At 44.6% G+C, this 16,662-nt stretch overlaps 1 protein-coding gene across 1 annotated transcript in view; it reads left to right on the plus strand.

Annotated features, from left to right (window-relative positions):
- COL4A2 (collagen, type IV, alpha 2) overlaps nucleotides 1-8,642 on the plus strand; it is a 103,341-nt gene extending 94,699 nt beyond the window's left edge. Inside the window, exons 39-46 of the mRNA XM_010575790.1 lie at nucleotides 94-210; nucleotides 1,777-1,938; nucleotides 2,074-2,172; nucleotides 2,869-3,015; nucleotides 3,624-3,740; nucleotides 4,565-4,756; nucleotides 5,095-5,381; nucleotides 8,284-8,642. Of these exons, the coding sequence (XP_010574092.1) occupies nucleotides 94-210; nucleotides 1,777-1,938; nucleotides 2,074-2,172; nucleotides 2,869-3,015; nucleotides 3,624-3,740; nucleotides 4,565-4,756; nucleotides 5,095-5,381; nucleotides 8,284-8,538 (1,376 nt within the window). The 3' untranslated portion in view covers nucleotides 8,539-8,642. The remainder of the gene's footprint in view (nucleotides 1-93; nucleotides 211-1,776; nucleotides 1,939-2,073; nucleotides 2,173-2,868; nucleotides 3,016-3,623; nucleotides 3,741-4,564; nucleotides 4,757-5,094; nucleotides 5,382-8,283) is intronic.
- The last annotated feature ends 8,020 nt before the right edge of the window (nucleotides 8,643-16,662 follow it).

Below are 16,662 nucleotides of genomic sequence, written 5' to 3' on the forward strand. Positions count from 1 at the left end.
ATCCCATTCTTTATACTTAGACTAAGGTGAGTCCTTATAATTGCAATTGTGCATTTTCTTTGCAGTGCTGATCATTTCTTCTCTTCCTTTCAGGAGTCCACGGACCCTTTGGCTTTCCTGGGCAGGAAGGATTTCCAGGGCCTCCTGGGATTTCAAATATATCAGGATATCCTGGTGATAAAGGCTCCCCAGGTCTAGATGGTGTGCCAGGTAATTCATGCCTTGTTCCCCTCAGACAACAATAAAAGATTAAGTACAAGGTTGTGCCCTCAGGCAATAATAGAAGATTAAGTACTGGGTTAGAAACAGCAGTCAGTATTACTTCTGTGTTGATTCAGTAGAATATCTGTACTAAACACAGCACTAAAATGCATGAATATTTGTTGGACAGAACTAATGGTACATAAGATAATAGGGACAGACCTCTTCAAAGCAGAAGGCAGTTCCTCCAGGTCATCCTGATGGAAGGGTTTGATTTTCATACAAATAACAGATTATTCATCCAGAATTCTCTTAACAACTTTCAGAAGCATTATGCTAATTTAATACTTCAAAAACTGAGGTCTGTGGCAGGCTTGCAAGTCTACAGAATATTTTCTTAATCACCTACAAAATTTTCCTATGTGAAATTACCATACAAACAAATGGAAAGCATTAGCTCTTCTCTCTAAAAGTCCATGCTATAAGCCTGCCTCTCACACATATGAAAAAGCCACTCTGTCTCTATTTAGAGGATGATATACCTGTTGCTTATTGGACTGCACAATCATTTCAAACTGTAGTGCCACTGTAAAGTGCTTGGAGCAGAAGTTGCAGGTGTCCCACTATCATCTTTATATGACGCATGGAAATTTTTATGTAAACTCAGCAAAAACTTGACAACAGGCAAACCAGCTGAAAACCAAAAAAATACCTAAGTTTCCAAATAGAAAGAGAATGTTAGTTGGCCTAACTCTGCATACTGATTCCCACTCCCCAGGCAGTCACTGGATAAAAAATAAAAACGGAAGCAATCAGGAGGGTGGGAACAGGAACACCATCTCCCAGCCAAAATGGTGGCTCGCTCTTACTTTGCCACATGCATCTTACATTCATATCCATACGTGATCCAACTTCAACAGGCAGCATGAGGGATGCCCCACTCAAAACCCTAGTTAGTAAATCCCTCTCTCCTCGGAAACAAGGTCCAAATGTCTTCTTAGGCAGCAGAAATAACTGATGAGAAGCCTGCTGGGTTTAGGTTCAAGCAATATGTAATTCTGGAAAAAGAAGCTGTTCCCCTAACTCCCAAGACAGCATGAAGTAGTTATTTGTATCCAGATGTTCAGCTGAAGCACTAAGATACACAGAACAGTAAGTCCTTGGCTTATTTACCAGCTGGCACGGAGTCAGGTACTCACTGCTCTCTGATTTCTCTCTAGTTACTTGGAGAATTTAGGATGAAGCAGGGAGGCACCTAGTGAAGTGGGGCATTTGCTGAGGAAGGAGTAGCTCATTGAAGGCTGTATCTCAGCAGGTACCCCACTTCCACTGAAATCTTGCTTGAGATGACACCATGCTTTGTGGGAGCTTCATGCTCTAGTTCCTCTGCCACCACAGCCGGCCTGAGAGCAGGCGCAGCAACGCTGAATAAGTCTATTGGGGAGCTAAGCATTAGCTCCCCGCTTCAATTAAGGAAATAAAACCTGATGGGATACAATTGGATAGTACTGTTATTTTCCTCTGAGCCCAGGTCTGAAGTATAAGCAGACTGCAACCTCTGTGTGCTCTGAACAGGTTATCCAGGACTACAGGGGCAGCCTGGAATACCAGCTCCACCAGGGAGCAAAGGAGAAAGTGGACAAACAGGTGTGAGTGGACAGACTGGCCCAAAGGGAAGTAGAGGTGATCCTGGACCAGCAGGCAGACCTGGCGTTCCCGGGTACCCTGGACCAAAAGGTAAGGATGGGAACCGCTGGTCTTGGCCAGGACCCCGGGAACCTCCTATGCTACAGCAGCTTTAGTAACACGGCTTTTGCGCTCACTTGATCTGTGCAGGAATGCAGTAATGCCAACTGTCATTTTTCATTAAAGGTCGTAAGGGTGAACAAGGTGTCATCGGCTTTATGGGCACTGTAGGATTTCCAGGTGATCTGGGACCTATCGGACCCAAGGGGGATAGAGGAGTAACTGGTGAGTAAGTGCAGTCAGATGCATGACTCCTTTCTAAACTCCACAGAGCTGACCTAACTGGCCCTGCTTTGAGCAGGAGGTTGGGCTAGATGTCCTCTGGAGTCCTCTCCAACCTGCATGTCTGTGTGTGACCCCTGGCAAATTCCAGGGGACAGATGCGTAAATGTAACATGGGTGGTCAACTTTCTGCCTTTATGAATTTATTTTGTATGAGGTGCCAACTCCAAAATCAGAACCACTTTTGGAGTTAAAAAAAAGAAGAATTCCTGATGTAAACTAATCCTCCAGAGTAGATGTACTGGATATTTAGAAATATCTTCAAAATCCCTCACTCCATCTATATCACCATGTATTTGGGTCTCCTGAAGCCCACTAAAAGATGGTTCTGCACCTCAGAGAGCTGTTGGCTGTTTGGGGGGAACTTCTCAGCTTCTCTGTCATAAATGACAGAGCAGGAGCATTATTCATTTTCTTCTGCTTATCTATCTGTGTGCTGTCCAAGAGAAAACAATCCCCATACTCACACACATTCCCCCAGTATAATAAATATAGCTGCTATTCCCAAGGTAGTGAGTTGCAGACCACAGTCCCTCTCTCACATATGCAGCCAAGTAACAGCAACATATCTGTAGATGAAAGCACATTAAGGAAAATACAGGGCGGGGGTTAATCATCTCATCTTGCTTCTAATCACAGGCTTTCAGGGCCCTCCAGGCTCTCCTGGGCTGCCCGCTCTTCCTCCAAGGCTGGTTGCTGAGCAAGGTTCACCAGGTCCCCGTGGAAACATAGGACCTCAAGGAAGCCCAGGAGATATGGGACTTCAGGGTCCACCAGGCGATCCAGGTAGGAGTCGCACACTTGGCGTGAAAGCTCAGTTCCCCGTAGCAGAGCGAGGCCACCAGAGCACTGCTTTGGCTCTCTTCTGCTTTAAATTCTGAAGTCAGAGAGGAGAGTCAAATTTTGGTCTTTCAAAGCCAGGGCTTGGCTTTCCTCCTCCTCCTAGTATTCAGAACATAAGCAAACCAGGAGAAAACTTCAACAACACTCACATAGCCAAAGCAACATCAGATACGGATCTCACTTAAATCAAGATTGAATGTCTTTGGTGGAAATGCACACATCCTTGTGGGCATACTGTCAACCCAGGGGACGTAGCGATCTACGTAGTGATGCGTGGCCCCGATGCAGTGCACCTCTTGCTACTAGCCTCATCAGAGATGCATGGTGGTAGCAAGAGTGAAAGATTAGGGTTGTGGGGCTCATGTAGTCTTGATCCCAGCAACCTTTTCCAATGAAGTCAGTGCTCTTTGCCTGCAGAAGAGCCATAGGATCTTGCCTTTAGTGTAAATTGGTAAACCTGGCAGATAGGACCACACATATGCAAGTAAAGCAAATGTGTAGCATGTTGATACCTCTGCAGTCACTGTGCTTATAACCATTGTTGGTGCAAGGTTTCAGAGGCTCACCTGGAGAGCCAGGACTCCAGGGCAGGGGTGGCATTCCAGCTCCACCCGGCTCCAGAGGTGAACAAGGACCAGCAGGGTTTCAGGGTCCAGTGGGATCTGAAGGTAAGAGATGTTGCACAGGACTTCTTCCCTCTTCCCTGTTTCACTGCCATAAATTGTTCTGTAGTTACTACATGATGGGGAGGAGAGGAGGAGAGAGAAAGTTTGTCTTCACAGCTTCTTCACAAGGGACAACTAACTTTCAACAGAGATGTCTTAAAGCAGTATTTTCAGAATAAGTTTTGATAGATGTAGATGTCAGTCCGCTCATGTGAGTGAGCTTGTTTTGATCTGAATATTTTTATATTGGTTTTCTCTTAAGTATTTCAGCCTAGTGATTTACTAACAGTTACATTCATGGAAATGAATGGTTGGGTAGGTGATCTTTAGATAGATGATGTTAAGGGAATGTATTTGTAAAAGAAATACCTGTGTCCTTATCCAATCAAAGAGCAGAACAATTACTATCTTAATTAGCTAAGTACACAGAGAAAAAGGTATTTGCAGAGCATAGTTTTAACCATATGAAGCAAATACAAGCAACTCAAAAACCATTGGTTAATCTTGGACTAAGAAAACATTTTAAAGGAAAAATATGCTCATCTGTATTGTACAAAGTATGCTCAAATTCATCAGAACTTTATATGTGGCTTTCTCTGGCTCTGATAGTGAAATACATCATCTTAGAAATGAGGGAGCCTGATCCAGCACCAATCTACTTCAAAAGCAACTGCTATAATCCTAGAACTACAGCCCTTTTAATAACAACTTACCGTAAGAAGAGGCCTCATGCAATTAAGCTTTGTTCATCAGCAGCTTAGCATCAGAGCATTTATGGGAGCATAAAACTAAGTTCTATTATTTCTCCCCCCCCCAACTCTTCTAAGGTCAACCAGGCCGCCCCGGTAGCCCTGGGCTGCCAGGCATGCCGGGTCGCAGCGTCAGCATGGGCTACCTGCTGGTGAAGCACAGCCAGTCCGATCAAGAGCCAATGTGCCCAGTTGGCATGAACAAACTCTGGAGTGGATACAGCCTGCTGTACTTTGAAGGACAAGAGAAAGCACACAACCAGGATCTAGGTACGTGCAGGTATTGTTGGCAGTAGCCTCAATTCCATCTCTCCGGCTGAAAAGAACAAAACCAAAAAATAAACAGAACTTGGAGAAAGCTGGGACTTTGGCAAACAGGCTTAGGAAACACCAGAATGAGAAGATAAAAACTGTATGTCTGCATAGAGTGCCCCTGAGAGAGCTCCTGGAGTCATTAGTGTTGTTCAAGAGGACCTGTAAAGCCAGCGAAACATTCTGGACCGCAGGGTTTTACTGGCACGTGCTTAGGAAGGAGCAGGAAACTGAAAATGTGCATTGTCTTCTGTGAGAATGATTGCCATAATTTTTTTTTCCTTCTTTTTTAACAGGGCTGGCTGGCTCATGTTTGGCTCGTTTTAGTACTATGCCATTCCTCTACTGTAACCCTGGGGATATTTGTTATTATGCAAGTCGAAATGATAAATCCTACTGGCTCTCAACTACAGCACCTCTTCCAATGATGCCTGTGGCAGAAGAAGACATCAGGCCGTATATCAGTCGCTGCTCGGTCTGTGAGGCTCCAGCTGTGGCAATTGCTGTCCATAGCCAAGAAGCTTCTATTCCTCACTGCCCTGAAGGCTGGCGCAGTTTGTGGATCGGATATTCCTTCCTTATGGTATTTGTTCTCCAGTGTCACATTTTGTGTAGCACTGGGTTTTAAGTTTGAGTCTAGATACTAGGAAGGCTGCTCTGTTTTGGAGCCAGCAGCACCAAAACCATGCATCATACTGGGGAACTACAAAACTAGTTTCTAGGAAGCAGAAGAGGAGAAACAAAATTTCTGTGAATTGCAGAGAAAATTGCCTCTTGTCAGAATAGCATCTGGAGTCCTTACTTTATGTACAGAATAGTGCTTTGGAGCAGAACACAGGGACAGCTGTGGATTAACAAATAAAATTGCACTGAGGTGCGACAGTAGCCTACAAAGCATTTTCACAGCTAAAGATTGGGAGTTACTTATGTACATGACTATTAAGAAGCTGATCTGGAGGAAAAAAAAACCAAAACAACTTGTCTTTTGGAAACTTAAAATCATTCACGTTTGGTTGAAGATTTAGAAGCCAAAGTCTTTCACCTAGTCTGGGAAGAGAGACAGCCTGCTGTTTTTAAAATTAAACTTCAGTGTTGCATCTCTAATGGCAACAAGAGCTGAGCTGTATATCCCATGACTTATAGGATCTCTTAGATCTTGTGATCTTATAATTAGGAAATGGGATGCTACAGAAAAGTTTAGCATTAGGTGTGCAGTGGAAGACCTACTGAAGGGCCTGACCTCTTCTTGCAAGACTGTAGAGAAAGATCATGTAAGCACTGGAGGGCTTAACATGGTAAAGAGCAGCTAGAATGTGTTAGTGAATAATCTGACAGATACTCATTTTTCTGACTTGCTTGATGTACATGGGAGTCAAAACCTGCAACAGAATACCCATGTTGTAAACTCATTAAAGACTGGACTGAATGCTGAAGTAAACAGGGTTGGGAAAAAAAAAATATTTCTCTGGCAGAAAACATCATAGAAGAACAATAGCAATCTTACCCACAAACCATTTGTTTGTCAAAAGCCAAAAACTTATTTTCTGAAAAATTTAAGGTAAAGGAAATCTGATATTTTTCATTTAGTTACAGGAAAAAAAAAAAAACCAAAACACCCATGTTTTGAGAGGGCAGGTCAAATTTTTGACCAGCCCTGTGTTTGACCTTTGTTTTGCTTCTATAAAAAGCCCTGATACCAATCTCATAGTTACTTCACAAAAATTCCAAGGATTGACTAAATGTTTGCAAAGCCCTGTGTAAACACTGAGCATTGTTAGGAGCAAAGTTGTTACCTTAGCAAGAATCTTTTGCCAGGACAAAGTCTGCCAGCACCAAGGAACACACAGTGAGAAGAGTTCGCGTTCTCCCAGCTAGCGTTCCGAGCAAATGAAGTGTTTGGCGTGCACATTTTTGCTTCTCAGGCAACTATGGAAGAAGTACAGCACACTTGTGTTTATCTCAGAGTACATATTGTTCTACTTCTTGGCTGAAATTTGTCACCTCCTTCCCCTAAGGTACAATGATGAAGGGAGTCACGGACTCCTGCCCAAACAGCCGTAGAAGCCGGGAAGGTTTCATGTAGCGAGGGCACTCCACTATCATCCATCCTATAAAGGTAGAGCGGCATAAGCCTTGCAGAAGGATGAGAGGCCGTGGCCAATACAAGAAGAGATATTACAGGTGTAGAGTTGGAGCTTGTACACTGAGTGTAGGAATGCCAAATAGCATGTGCAGTTTCTACTAAGTGCTTTCCAGCTCCAACTGCAGAGGCCTCAAAGCTGTAATAGTTTTAATAGTTTATGCTGCTTCTTACCAACTTTGTTCTTGTAGAGGGATGCTAGAAGGGTTTTGCTCCTGAACTTCATAGTTTAGCAAAGCTTGCAAATTTGTAAGAAAGACAGCTGGTGGGCTGCAGGTTTTGGGCAGGGGGTATGGGAGGAGGGAGTTGCTGGTGGGTTGTGGGGTTTTTTTTAACTCTAAACCTCAGCCTGTAACACCAGCCAGAGATCAGAGTCCTTTACTCTGTTAAAAGGTGGGCACTTCTGTTACTCATTTATATGAACACAGTGGGCCTCTCGCAGCACAAACCGAGCCAGTTACAGCTTGCACTTTTATAGTATGGCGTTTATAAAACATAGGCAGGCAAATGTATTGGATGTGCCCAGATTTCTCCTGCCATTTACAAAACTACTTTATTTTCCAGCTGCTTTCTTTTATATTGCAAATTCCTTCAGTTTTTAACAAAAAATTAAACAGCTTCACTTAAAAATGCAGCTGTACAGCTCTTAAAGGGACAGAGGAAATGCCCCGTTTGTTAGCAATGCCTTTGACAGAAGAAAAGTAACATTCAGTTCGCTACCACAGTGTAACAGTTCAGTGGTGTAAAGATGCATGATTTTGGTGTAATTTGTTATCAAAGACTATGCCATAGTTATTTGTATAGAAGCTAATTTTGTTTCCACAGTGCTCCTCATGTGCAATGCAGAGTAAGACTTCATAATTAGGGAAATTCAAGTTAGATATGTGGTGGAAAGTTCTTCTCAGGGAGGGTAGTCAAACAGAGGAATAGGATGCCCAGAGAGGGCGTGGAAACTCCATCCTTGGAGGTATTAACAACCCGACAGCACCCTGGAGCCACTGAGAGCAACTTTGGAGTTGGCCCTGCTTTGAGCAGGGGACCAGCTGCAGTGACCTCCAGTTGGCCTTCCCACCTAAATGATTCTCCAATTCTAAGACTTCCACCAGTGAAAATCCAAACTACAGAAAAGATGTTAAAGTGGCATCAACATATGAGCTAGCTCCTTTGTGTAGCTAAAGCATAACTGAATCCTTAAGCCTTACACAGTTGCAGGAGTAGCCAACTCTCTGCTCTGGAGATAAGAATTAGGAGCAATTCTAGTGGTTTTTCTCCTTTCCCACGTGTAAGGTTTTGACAGCACTGCCTGAGGTTGTACTCTGAACACTGCCCTCCTTGTCTCGTTTAGCACACTGCTGCTGGTGATGAAGGTGGAGGACAGTCGCTGGTTTCTCCTGGGAGCTGCCTGGAAGATTTCAGAGCGACTCCCTTCATCGAATGCAACGGAGCACGCGGAACCTGTCACTACTTTGCAAATAAATACAGCTTCTGGCTCACTACGATCGACCAGCCCTTCCAAAGCAAGCCCTCGGCAGATACACTCAAGGCAGGACTCATCCGCAGCCATATCAGCAGATGTCAAGTCTGCATGAAAAATTTATAGAAGTCTTTCTCAGTATAAGGAACCTGTTTATCACGTAGTTCTTATACGGTAAAACCTTCTATGATGGTTAGACATTTGAATAAATCATGTTGGTGCTTTTTTAACTTATTACCTCAAAAGCTGAATGGAAAATTAATTTTTAAAAGTGTCTGTAAAAGCAAATTAAGTTTGACACAAATTAAGTCTAACATATGGATCTAGTGCTGTGTTGTCCTACTATCTATACAGTATATATATGCATTTTTTGCTAGTCTAACATTATGTCATTTGCCAAATAATACAAATACTCCCAGCTTTGAAACACCAAAAAAACTTCAATAGTAAATGGTTACCTTGGTCAGATATGCACTACATTTACTTTAAGAGAATATATGTATCTTTTCTATTTGCTGTGTTTGCCACAACAGTAAACACTAACAGCTGCAGTTCTGTAAATTAACAGAGGGTGATCAAAGTGCTAAACCCTTGCAAAATACTGAAAATAGACTCTGGAAAGTGCTTATGTCCAGCATTGAAATCTAACTTTTATTTTAGTATTTTTTGCTTGGGCATTTCAAACACACCCAAAACAATCATCTTTTTATTGTATTTGTTTTTTTCAAGCCTCACCCTGCTTTAGCACTTAACTACTGGCAATAGCAGAGAAGCCCACAGGCCTCCACAAAATGCAGCTCTTTCTATTTTGATTGGCAGACTCTCTGATGAAGATCAGCATATTATTTTACAAGCTTGATGATTTTTTTCTAGACAAACCCCAGGCCAAAGGATCATTTCGAAGGTCTCTTGCTCCACTGTGCTGTGGACATTCATCTGGGTCACGCTGCCCCACAGCAGCAGCACCAAGTGGTTTTTGCATTGCAGCTTTTCCCTCTGAAACCAAGCCGCTCATCACAAACAGATTTTAACCGCCTGCTGTTGGAGCGGCCATCGCACATAGGGTAGCTTTTGCAGGAGAGTGTATTGCTCAATGCCACACGACCTTCAAACGCAGAACTTCCAGACCTGCCAGTTGTCTGTCTGTCTGTCTGTCTGAAGGCACGCTGTCCTGGCAGCCGGGGACACATGGCAATGGGATGACACCATCCCATCTTGCACACAGCCATCTTTGCCAAAGCAAAGGGGAAGGAAGCAAGGCATTATTTGGCACTATATCTTTTCCCACAGAGAACCAGGTTATTGCATGCCAGGCTTGATAAATGGCCAGAATGGCTAGCTCTTTCCTTCTGTAGAAAGAAGCAATTAGCCCAAAGTTGTCTGGCACCACTGCAAGAGAAGAAGGACAAAAAAGGATCGGCTGCAAATTTCCTGTTCGCATAGTCTGATTATATACCTGAATGCTTAAAACTGAAATCTAAGAGACTTTTATAGCAATAACAGCTGATTTTTTAAGTTCACCTCACTCCTGCTTCAGGTGCTTCTTGGCTTTTGTAATTACATTCCATCCTCACTGTATCATAAATAAAACCTGTTTTTTTCTACACCTCTATTTGTTGATGATTTGCATTTTGTAAATGGTGGTTTTCTATACAATGCGTATGGACTGCTTGGGTCAATTACTTTGTTTGGACCTAAGGAATTAGAAAAGCACTACCAGAAAGCTCCTTCCACTGAAATTCAAACTCTTCAACCAGGAATACAGTTGTTTTTTTCATGGCACCTAAAAAGATCACAGGGAAGCTGTGTTTCTGAAACTGCTTGTTTAAGCTGAACTACTGATATAGTATTTCATCTGTTGTTGGAACAATTTAAGCCAATAAATTGTGATGTTGCAGATTAAAGCAATATATTATTCAATGCTCTACAAGGTTCAGGAAACCAACATTAACCAAACTTGACAAGTGTTACCTCTGCAAAAAATAGAAATTAAAGTTCTTAGCTAGCACACTGGCTAACCTAGATTACTTGTACATATAATTAGATATATCCATAAATGGAGAAATTACCTGAGCTTTAAATGAGCTCTCTGACAGCTCTGAAAGGCAGCCCCCAAACCAACTGATCACACTAGTATTTGTTTCAGCTAAATAAAATACTTGGAATTTAAAACACTGCAGTAAACACAAGCCAAATCTATTCCACATTTGCCAGTTCTTTTAAATTGCACATGGCAGTAACAAACACCCAAGAATCAGCAACTTACCTCTTCCAGGTGTTGCTAGACATCAGCGTTCATGGGATGATCACGCAGTTATCACTTGTGATTTTTACAGCATGCAACTCCAGGAATGCAGCACATTTGGTATTTTAAGAGAATTCAGGTGGAAGGTATACAAATCTGTAAAAACTGATTACGTCAACAACAGCAGTAAACTATTTGTATTTTCATGGCTAATACATTGCCTAATCTAATTTTTTTTTTTTTGGCCTCTTAATTTTCTCTGACTCACGTAAGCTATTCTTAACAAGTTTGTTCGGCGCTGTATCAGCACAGTATTGAGTCGAACTCACCGGCATGCTGCAGGAAAAAAACAAACAAACCACAAAAGCCTGCAAGGTGCCAAGGAGACTTGAACTTCTGTACTTTGTGTACATCATGCGCTTCAGGTCTGTGTGCTCATACCCGTGTTTCTCAAAAGCCTGCGTAATCGCCGTTTGAAACAGGGAGGGAGCTCGCGCATGCAGACACGTGGAATACTTGCAGCAGCCAGAGGTTTTCACCTGGTGAGCTCACCCAGCGCACAGCGTGGAGGGGAACTGACCTGTTCAAACTGCCTCTGAGCTGCAAGTTTACCCCCTCCCCTGTGAGGACAGGCGGAGAGAGTCGGAGTTCAGCCTGGAGAAGAGAAGGCTCCAGGGAGACCTTACAGTGGCCTTCCACAATATGAAGTGTGCTTATAGGCAAGATGGAGAGAGACCTTTTATAAAGGTCTGTAGCGACAGGACAAGGGGCAGGGGTTTTAAACTGGAAGAGGGTGGATTTAAATTGGACAGAAGGCAAACGTTTATTACGATGAGGGTGGTGAGGCAGTGGAACAGGTTGCCCAGAGAGCTGTGGATGCCCCATCCCTGGCCGCGTTCAAGGCCAGGTTGGATGGGGCTTGGAGCAACCTGGTCTGGTGGAAGGTGTCCCTGCCCATGGCAGGGGGGTTGGACTAGATGACCTTTGAAGATCCTTTCCAACCCAAACCATTCCACAATTCTGTCATCCCAGAACCCACTTCTGAGAAGTTAAAACATTTTTAAACAGGAAAAACTAAGCTACAGCAAAACAAAACAGTCTTTTTACTGAACTATAGTGCTCCAGCCTAGGATGTAAAAATTGCAAGTGTTTTGCCTGGGTTTGACTAAGTCAAATCTTTCGCTTCAAAGCATGCTGTTTGCTTCCTACACTTTCCTGTTTGAAAACACACTGAAGTGTAAAATGCTGCTGAGCCTGGAGAAGGTAAACGAGATTATATTCCCCTTCTGTAGGTAATAGTGCATCAGTATATCAGCACAGATACAGTAAAGTCAACATGGCGACATCAGTTGACACCAATTATTTCTTCAGTGTATCAACCAGATGAGCAGAGTTCATTCACACCCTGTGTGACCAGGCTTGTCCATGGGTCCTGGCAATAGAAAATTAGGAAACGCCAAGCAGCAAATGGCAAGGTATGGGGCTGCTGCCAGAAGAGAGGCTGGGGGGTCACTACTGACGCGCTGATGGCCCCCCAGCGCAGTCGGCAGCATCCCCAGGGACAGCCACCCGTGCCCACCGAGGGCGAGTGGGTCCCGGCCTCACAGCCCTTAGGGACGCCGGTGCAAGAAATACTGGACCGGGGGAACAAGTAACATTGCTGCGCCCCACGATCCACCAGCACAGCAGTAAAAACAGGCACTGGTGCTTCCCACCGTGACACGGCCAGGGGCACGACCAAGCCGAAGCAGGTGGCTCAGCGGGCACCCGGGGGGTTCAGGGTCCTTTCGTGGCCCCCACGAGACTCGAAGCCTTCTTGGGGTTGTCAGGGGCCAACGGCAACCGCGGTCTTGCACCACCAGTGCCCGTGAGGGGCCTGAAGCAGGATGGAGCCTTCCCAACCAGCCCGGCACGGCCCCTCGGCCCCTCGCAGCCTGGTCCCACCATCAGCTCGGGCACAGGCAGCCCCGTAGCTCTCATTCACCCAGAGTGGCCAAATATAACATCTCTTATTTCACTGTTCAAACAGCTTCACACAATCCGGACAAACAGAACGGGGAGAGAGCGGGGGTAAATAAATACTTGTAAAGTGAGGTTGCCCTGGCAGGCAGGGCCGGCGGAGCAGCGGGGTCCCCGCTGTCGCCCACCATCGCTAGTCCCGGCCGGGAGGGTTTCCACCAGGCTCCAGCGGCACAGCCACCGCCGGCCCAGCTCCAGGCTGCACACCGAGGTTATTAACGGGGAAAGCAACCTCGCAGCGCTGGAGGAGAACGCTCGCTGCAGCCAGTGGGACGCAGCAGCGCTGGCATCGACCAGGTGCACGGCACAGCCGCTGGTAATGCAGGTCCTAGCAGTCCTGCTATGCTAGAAGTCCATCAGCTGCTTGGTTGTGAGGCTTTTAAGGCAACAAGAGGTAGAACAAGGGTGCATCAGTGCAGTTCCTGGGCTGCCAGTCCCTACCCTGCAGCTTCGCTGCTCCTCCCTGTCAATAAGCCAAGCTGAACCGTTCCAGTAAAATGATGTAGGACGGTGAGGGGCAAAAAACGCAGGATGCACCTGCAGAAGCAACAGGGAAATTAATGAATTCGTATTAGGACACTTAATAAGCACAAGAGCAGGCCATATTGTATTGCTCCTCTATGCTGTTAAAAAAAAAAAAAAAAACCAAAAAAAAAACCAGCACCACTAAACAAAAAACAATGTGGGCAATTTCAGCATTGAGGGTTGAACCGTGCTCTCTAAAAATTACTGCAGACGTGAAGGATTGCTTCCAGACATGCATAGGCACCGCCGCAGCGGACAGAGCATCAACACTGGGCTGTGAAAATGGTGCTCCGCTACAGCAGAGTTTAAATTGCTAGTAAAATAAAATAAAAAAATACGTATCTTACATCAAACTCCAGAAACCTTCAAGTTTTGCTTGAAGGCACAATCTGACTTCAGAAAGTAGTAAAGACATAGGGCTAGCACGCACGTTGAGCAACCCACACCTCCTCCTGACCTCCTACCGATAGCTCCCACACATCACGCAGCCTCCCAGGTTCTGCTGTGCAACCCCATGATCTCTCACAGGCTGCCAGCGTGACAACCCATCACAACCCAGACATTTCTCAAGCAATACTAGCCAGCAACACTAAAAAGCCACGAACATCATGCCAGACAAGTGTAGCCCTAAGGGCAAAAAGCACAGCACCCAAGACCGGTTCCTGTGTGATCTCCTTCAGTGAAAACACCCAATTGGAGCTTTTGGAAAGACTGTAAGAATTCCTTCAGATCTCATATGAATCAAACGCTGATGCAACTGAATTGCAAATATTTATACCTCAAGAAGTGTTAGATGTTAAACGTACAACTATTTTTCCTGTTCTGTACCTTCTGGATGTACATCTCACAAAGGCCTGACCTTGCGACCAGTGTGTGCTACAGGGTCAGTTGTCAACAGACGCAGCGAAGCCAGTGGCGGACCTCTCACCGACGTGTCGGCAGATCGCTTCGGTCACGAACAAGACCGAGGTTGTGGCCTGTCTGTCTCTTCCCAGTCCTGAGGGAAGACTAGATAGTGGCCTTGGAATGTTGTTAATAGGTACAAGGTTTTTAATTGTATACAGTTTTAAATACCACAGAGCAGGTGCAGTTAAGTCTCTGATAGAGTAGCAGGTGTTAAACTGCAAACTCCTAGCAAATCTAGAAGATGACACCCCTTAGTAAGGCCTGCTGCGATAGGACAAGGGCTAATGGTTTTAAACTCAAAGAGGGTAGATGCAGACTAGAGATAAGGGAGACATTTTTTATGATGAGGTGTGACAGATGCACTCAAGCCCTTAACCAAACTAGCTGCAGTTTGGTACAGGCTCCAAAGGGGGTAAAGGCCTGAGCTGATAACAGGCCAAGAACTCCTCTAGTTTCAATTTCTCTGAAAACCCACAAAGAAGCAGAGTGACCCAGTGAGCATCGATGCATATGAGCTTGGAACACCCATCATGCGATTAGCACGTGAACAGCAGGTGGCTCTTCCAAGAATCCTCTATCAAGGAACAGAGTTGTGTGTACAAGGAGTCTCATGCATACCCTTCCCCTCACATGTAATCTGACTACAAACCAAGAGCTTTATTCCATAAATATGACATCTTAAGTGAGCCTCCTTTGAGCTCTCCCTGCTCAGCAGCATGGCCGCGTGGCGGTGATCTCCTCTTGGGCTAGGACACCTCTCAAGGTTGCTCCTCGAGGCAGAGACACCTCTTACCAACAGCAGATCTTTGGTAAGCGACCAGTATTGCGCACGACCTTGTAGTATGGTAACCTTGATTTGTGCCTTGGTAACTTTGCATCACTGTTCAAATGATTGTGCCATACAGTAAGAGAGTGAACCTTGCCATCGAACTTTGTAACTTTTACACCACATTAAAACCAGTTTTGCTAATACCTTTGACAATGGTTCTTTAAGCGACATAAACCACCCATTCGCGACAAACTGTCATAGTCAGCAGGACCCTAAATCAGGACTGGTGACATGAGGTGGTGAAACACTGGAACAGGTTGCCCAGAGAGGTGGTAGATGCCCCATCCCTGGAAACATTCAAGGTTGGACGGGGCGCTGAGCAACCTGATCTAGTGGAAGATATCCCTCCTCATTGCAGGAGGGGTTGGAGTTTAAAGGAACCTTTAAAGGTCCCTTCCAGCCCAAACCATTCTATGATTAAATGCACAGAGGTTTTTTCCTCTCTAGCCATTCTTCCCCACTACACATGTACTGCACGTAAACTTGAAAGCAGAAAATAAAGCTACTACCCTGCAGCAAGTTGCTCAGGAGGACGTACTTTTGAAAAGAAAAAAAAAGTATTCGTTATTCATTTAGGAATTGCCTCCCTATGTACTAAACAACTATGATTTGGGTGGGACAGAGAAAGGCAACAACAAAGCGTAAGAACAACCAACCTTCAGTTTTAGAAAATGATGCCAGAAGCATCCATAGGAAGATGAAAGAGTCCCTACACAACAACTTGCAGAACTGGAAACATGTGAGCTACATCTTCAGGGGTTTTTTTGTTTGCCTGTTTTCAGGAGGGGTTTTTTTTTTGGTGAGGGGCATGTGTTTAAACTAGCAGTTCTTCACTCTGGTTACGGTGTCTCAGTGCGAGCTCCTGGGTCACTGTATGCGTTCTTTGTAGCCAAGAGGGTTGGGAAGCTCTAGGAGCAGTACTGAGTATTAGCCCCTTCTTTTTACTGCAGTCAGGAGAGAAACCACGTACCTCATTAGTGCTCTGTCATGCACCTTTCTACTCCACAAAAGGCAGTTTTTTCTTCCCTTCCTCCCACATTAGTCAGTTTCACATCAGAAAATGCCAGTCCTCACTTCCCTCCAGGCAGATGGTCATGTCACGCATAGCTGCTAAAAATCAAAGCTGCAGCTTTGCCTGGGCACAGTTAAGGAGGAGTTGGAAGGGAGACACAACACAGGTACTCAACACCGTGGTATTCTATAGGCACCATAAAAAGGTCTCTACAAAATGCAGACAAAAGAGAAAACTGCTTCCTTCCCAAAAAACCCTTTGCTATCCACATTAAAAAGAATTACACGAGAATAATGAAAGAACAAACTTCCTCCTGCAACTTGCAATGAGAGCAGCAAGAGCTGTGATGCTGCCTGTTAATACATGAAAGCCTGTGGACACATATTTAGCTAACAGTCACAAGAGCATTCCAGACGCCTTTAGAAGGCCTCGAACAGAATAAACAAGACAACAAAAAAAGAAAGATGCCAATTAGAAGAACACAGGTGCGCATTCCATGATAAAGGGAACTAGGCACAAAGAACCTCAATTCAGCAGTTTATCTTGACCAGTTAGACTGAGACAAGTTTCGCATGTTTTAGTATAACCAATTATGTCCTATGTTTATGCGCATGTACAGTGTTGATATAACCAATCATTAAGTGTAACTAGGCACGTGGACAGCACGTGAATAATGTGTGTAACCAATAGTAAAATAGCTAAGTGCATGTATAG

Source organism: Haliaeetus leucocephalus, unplaced genomic scaffold (assembly GCF_000737465.1).
Source record: "Haliaeetus leucocephalus isolate CR32 unplaced genomic scaffold, Haliaeetus_leucocephalus-4.0 Scaffold495, whole genome shotgun sequence".
NCBI lineage: Eukaryota > Metazoa > Chordata > Aves > Accipitriformes > Accipitridae > Haliaeetus > Haliaeetus leucocephalus.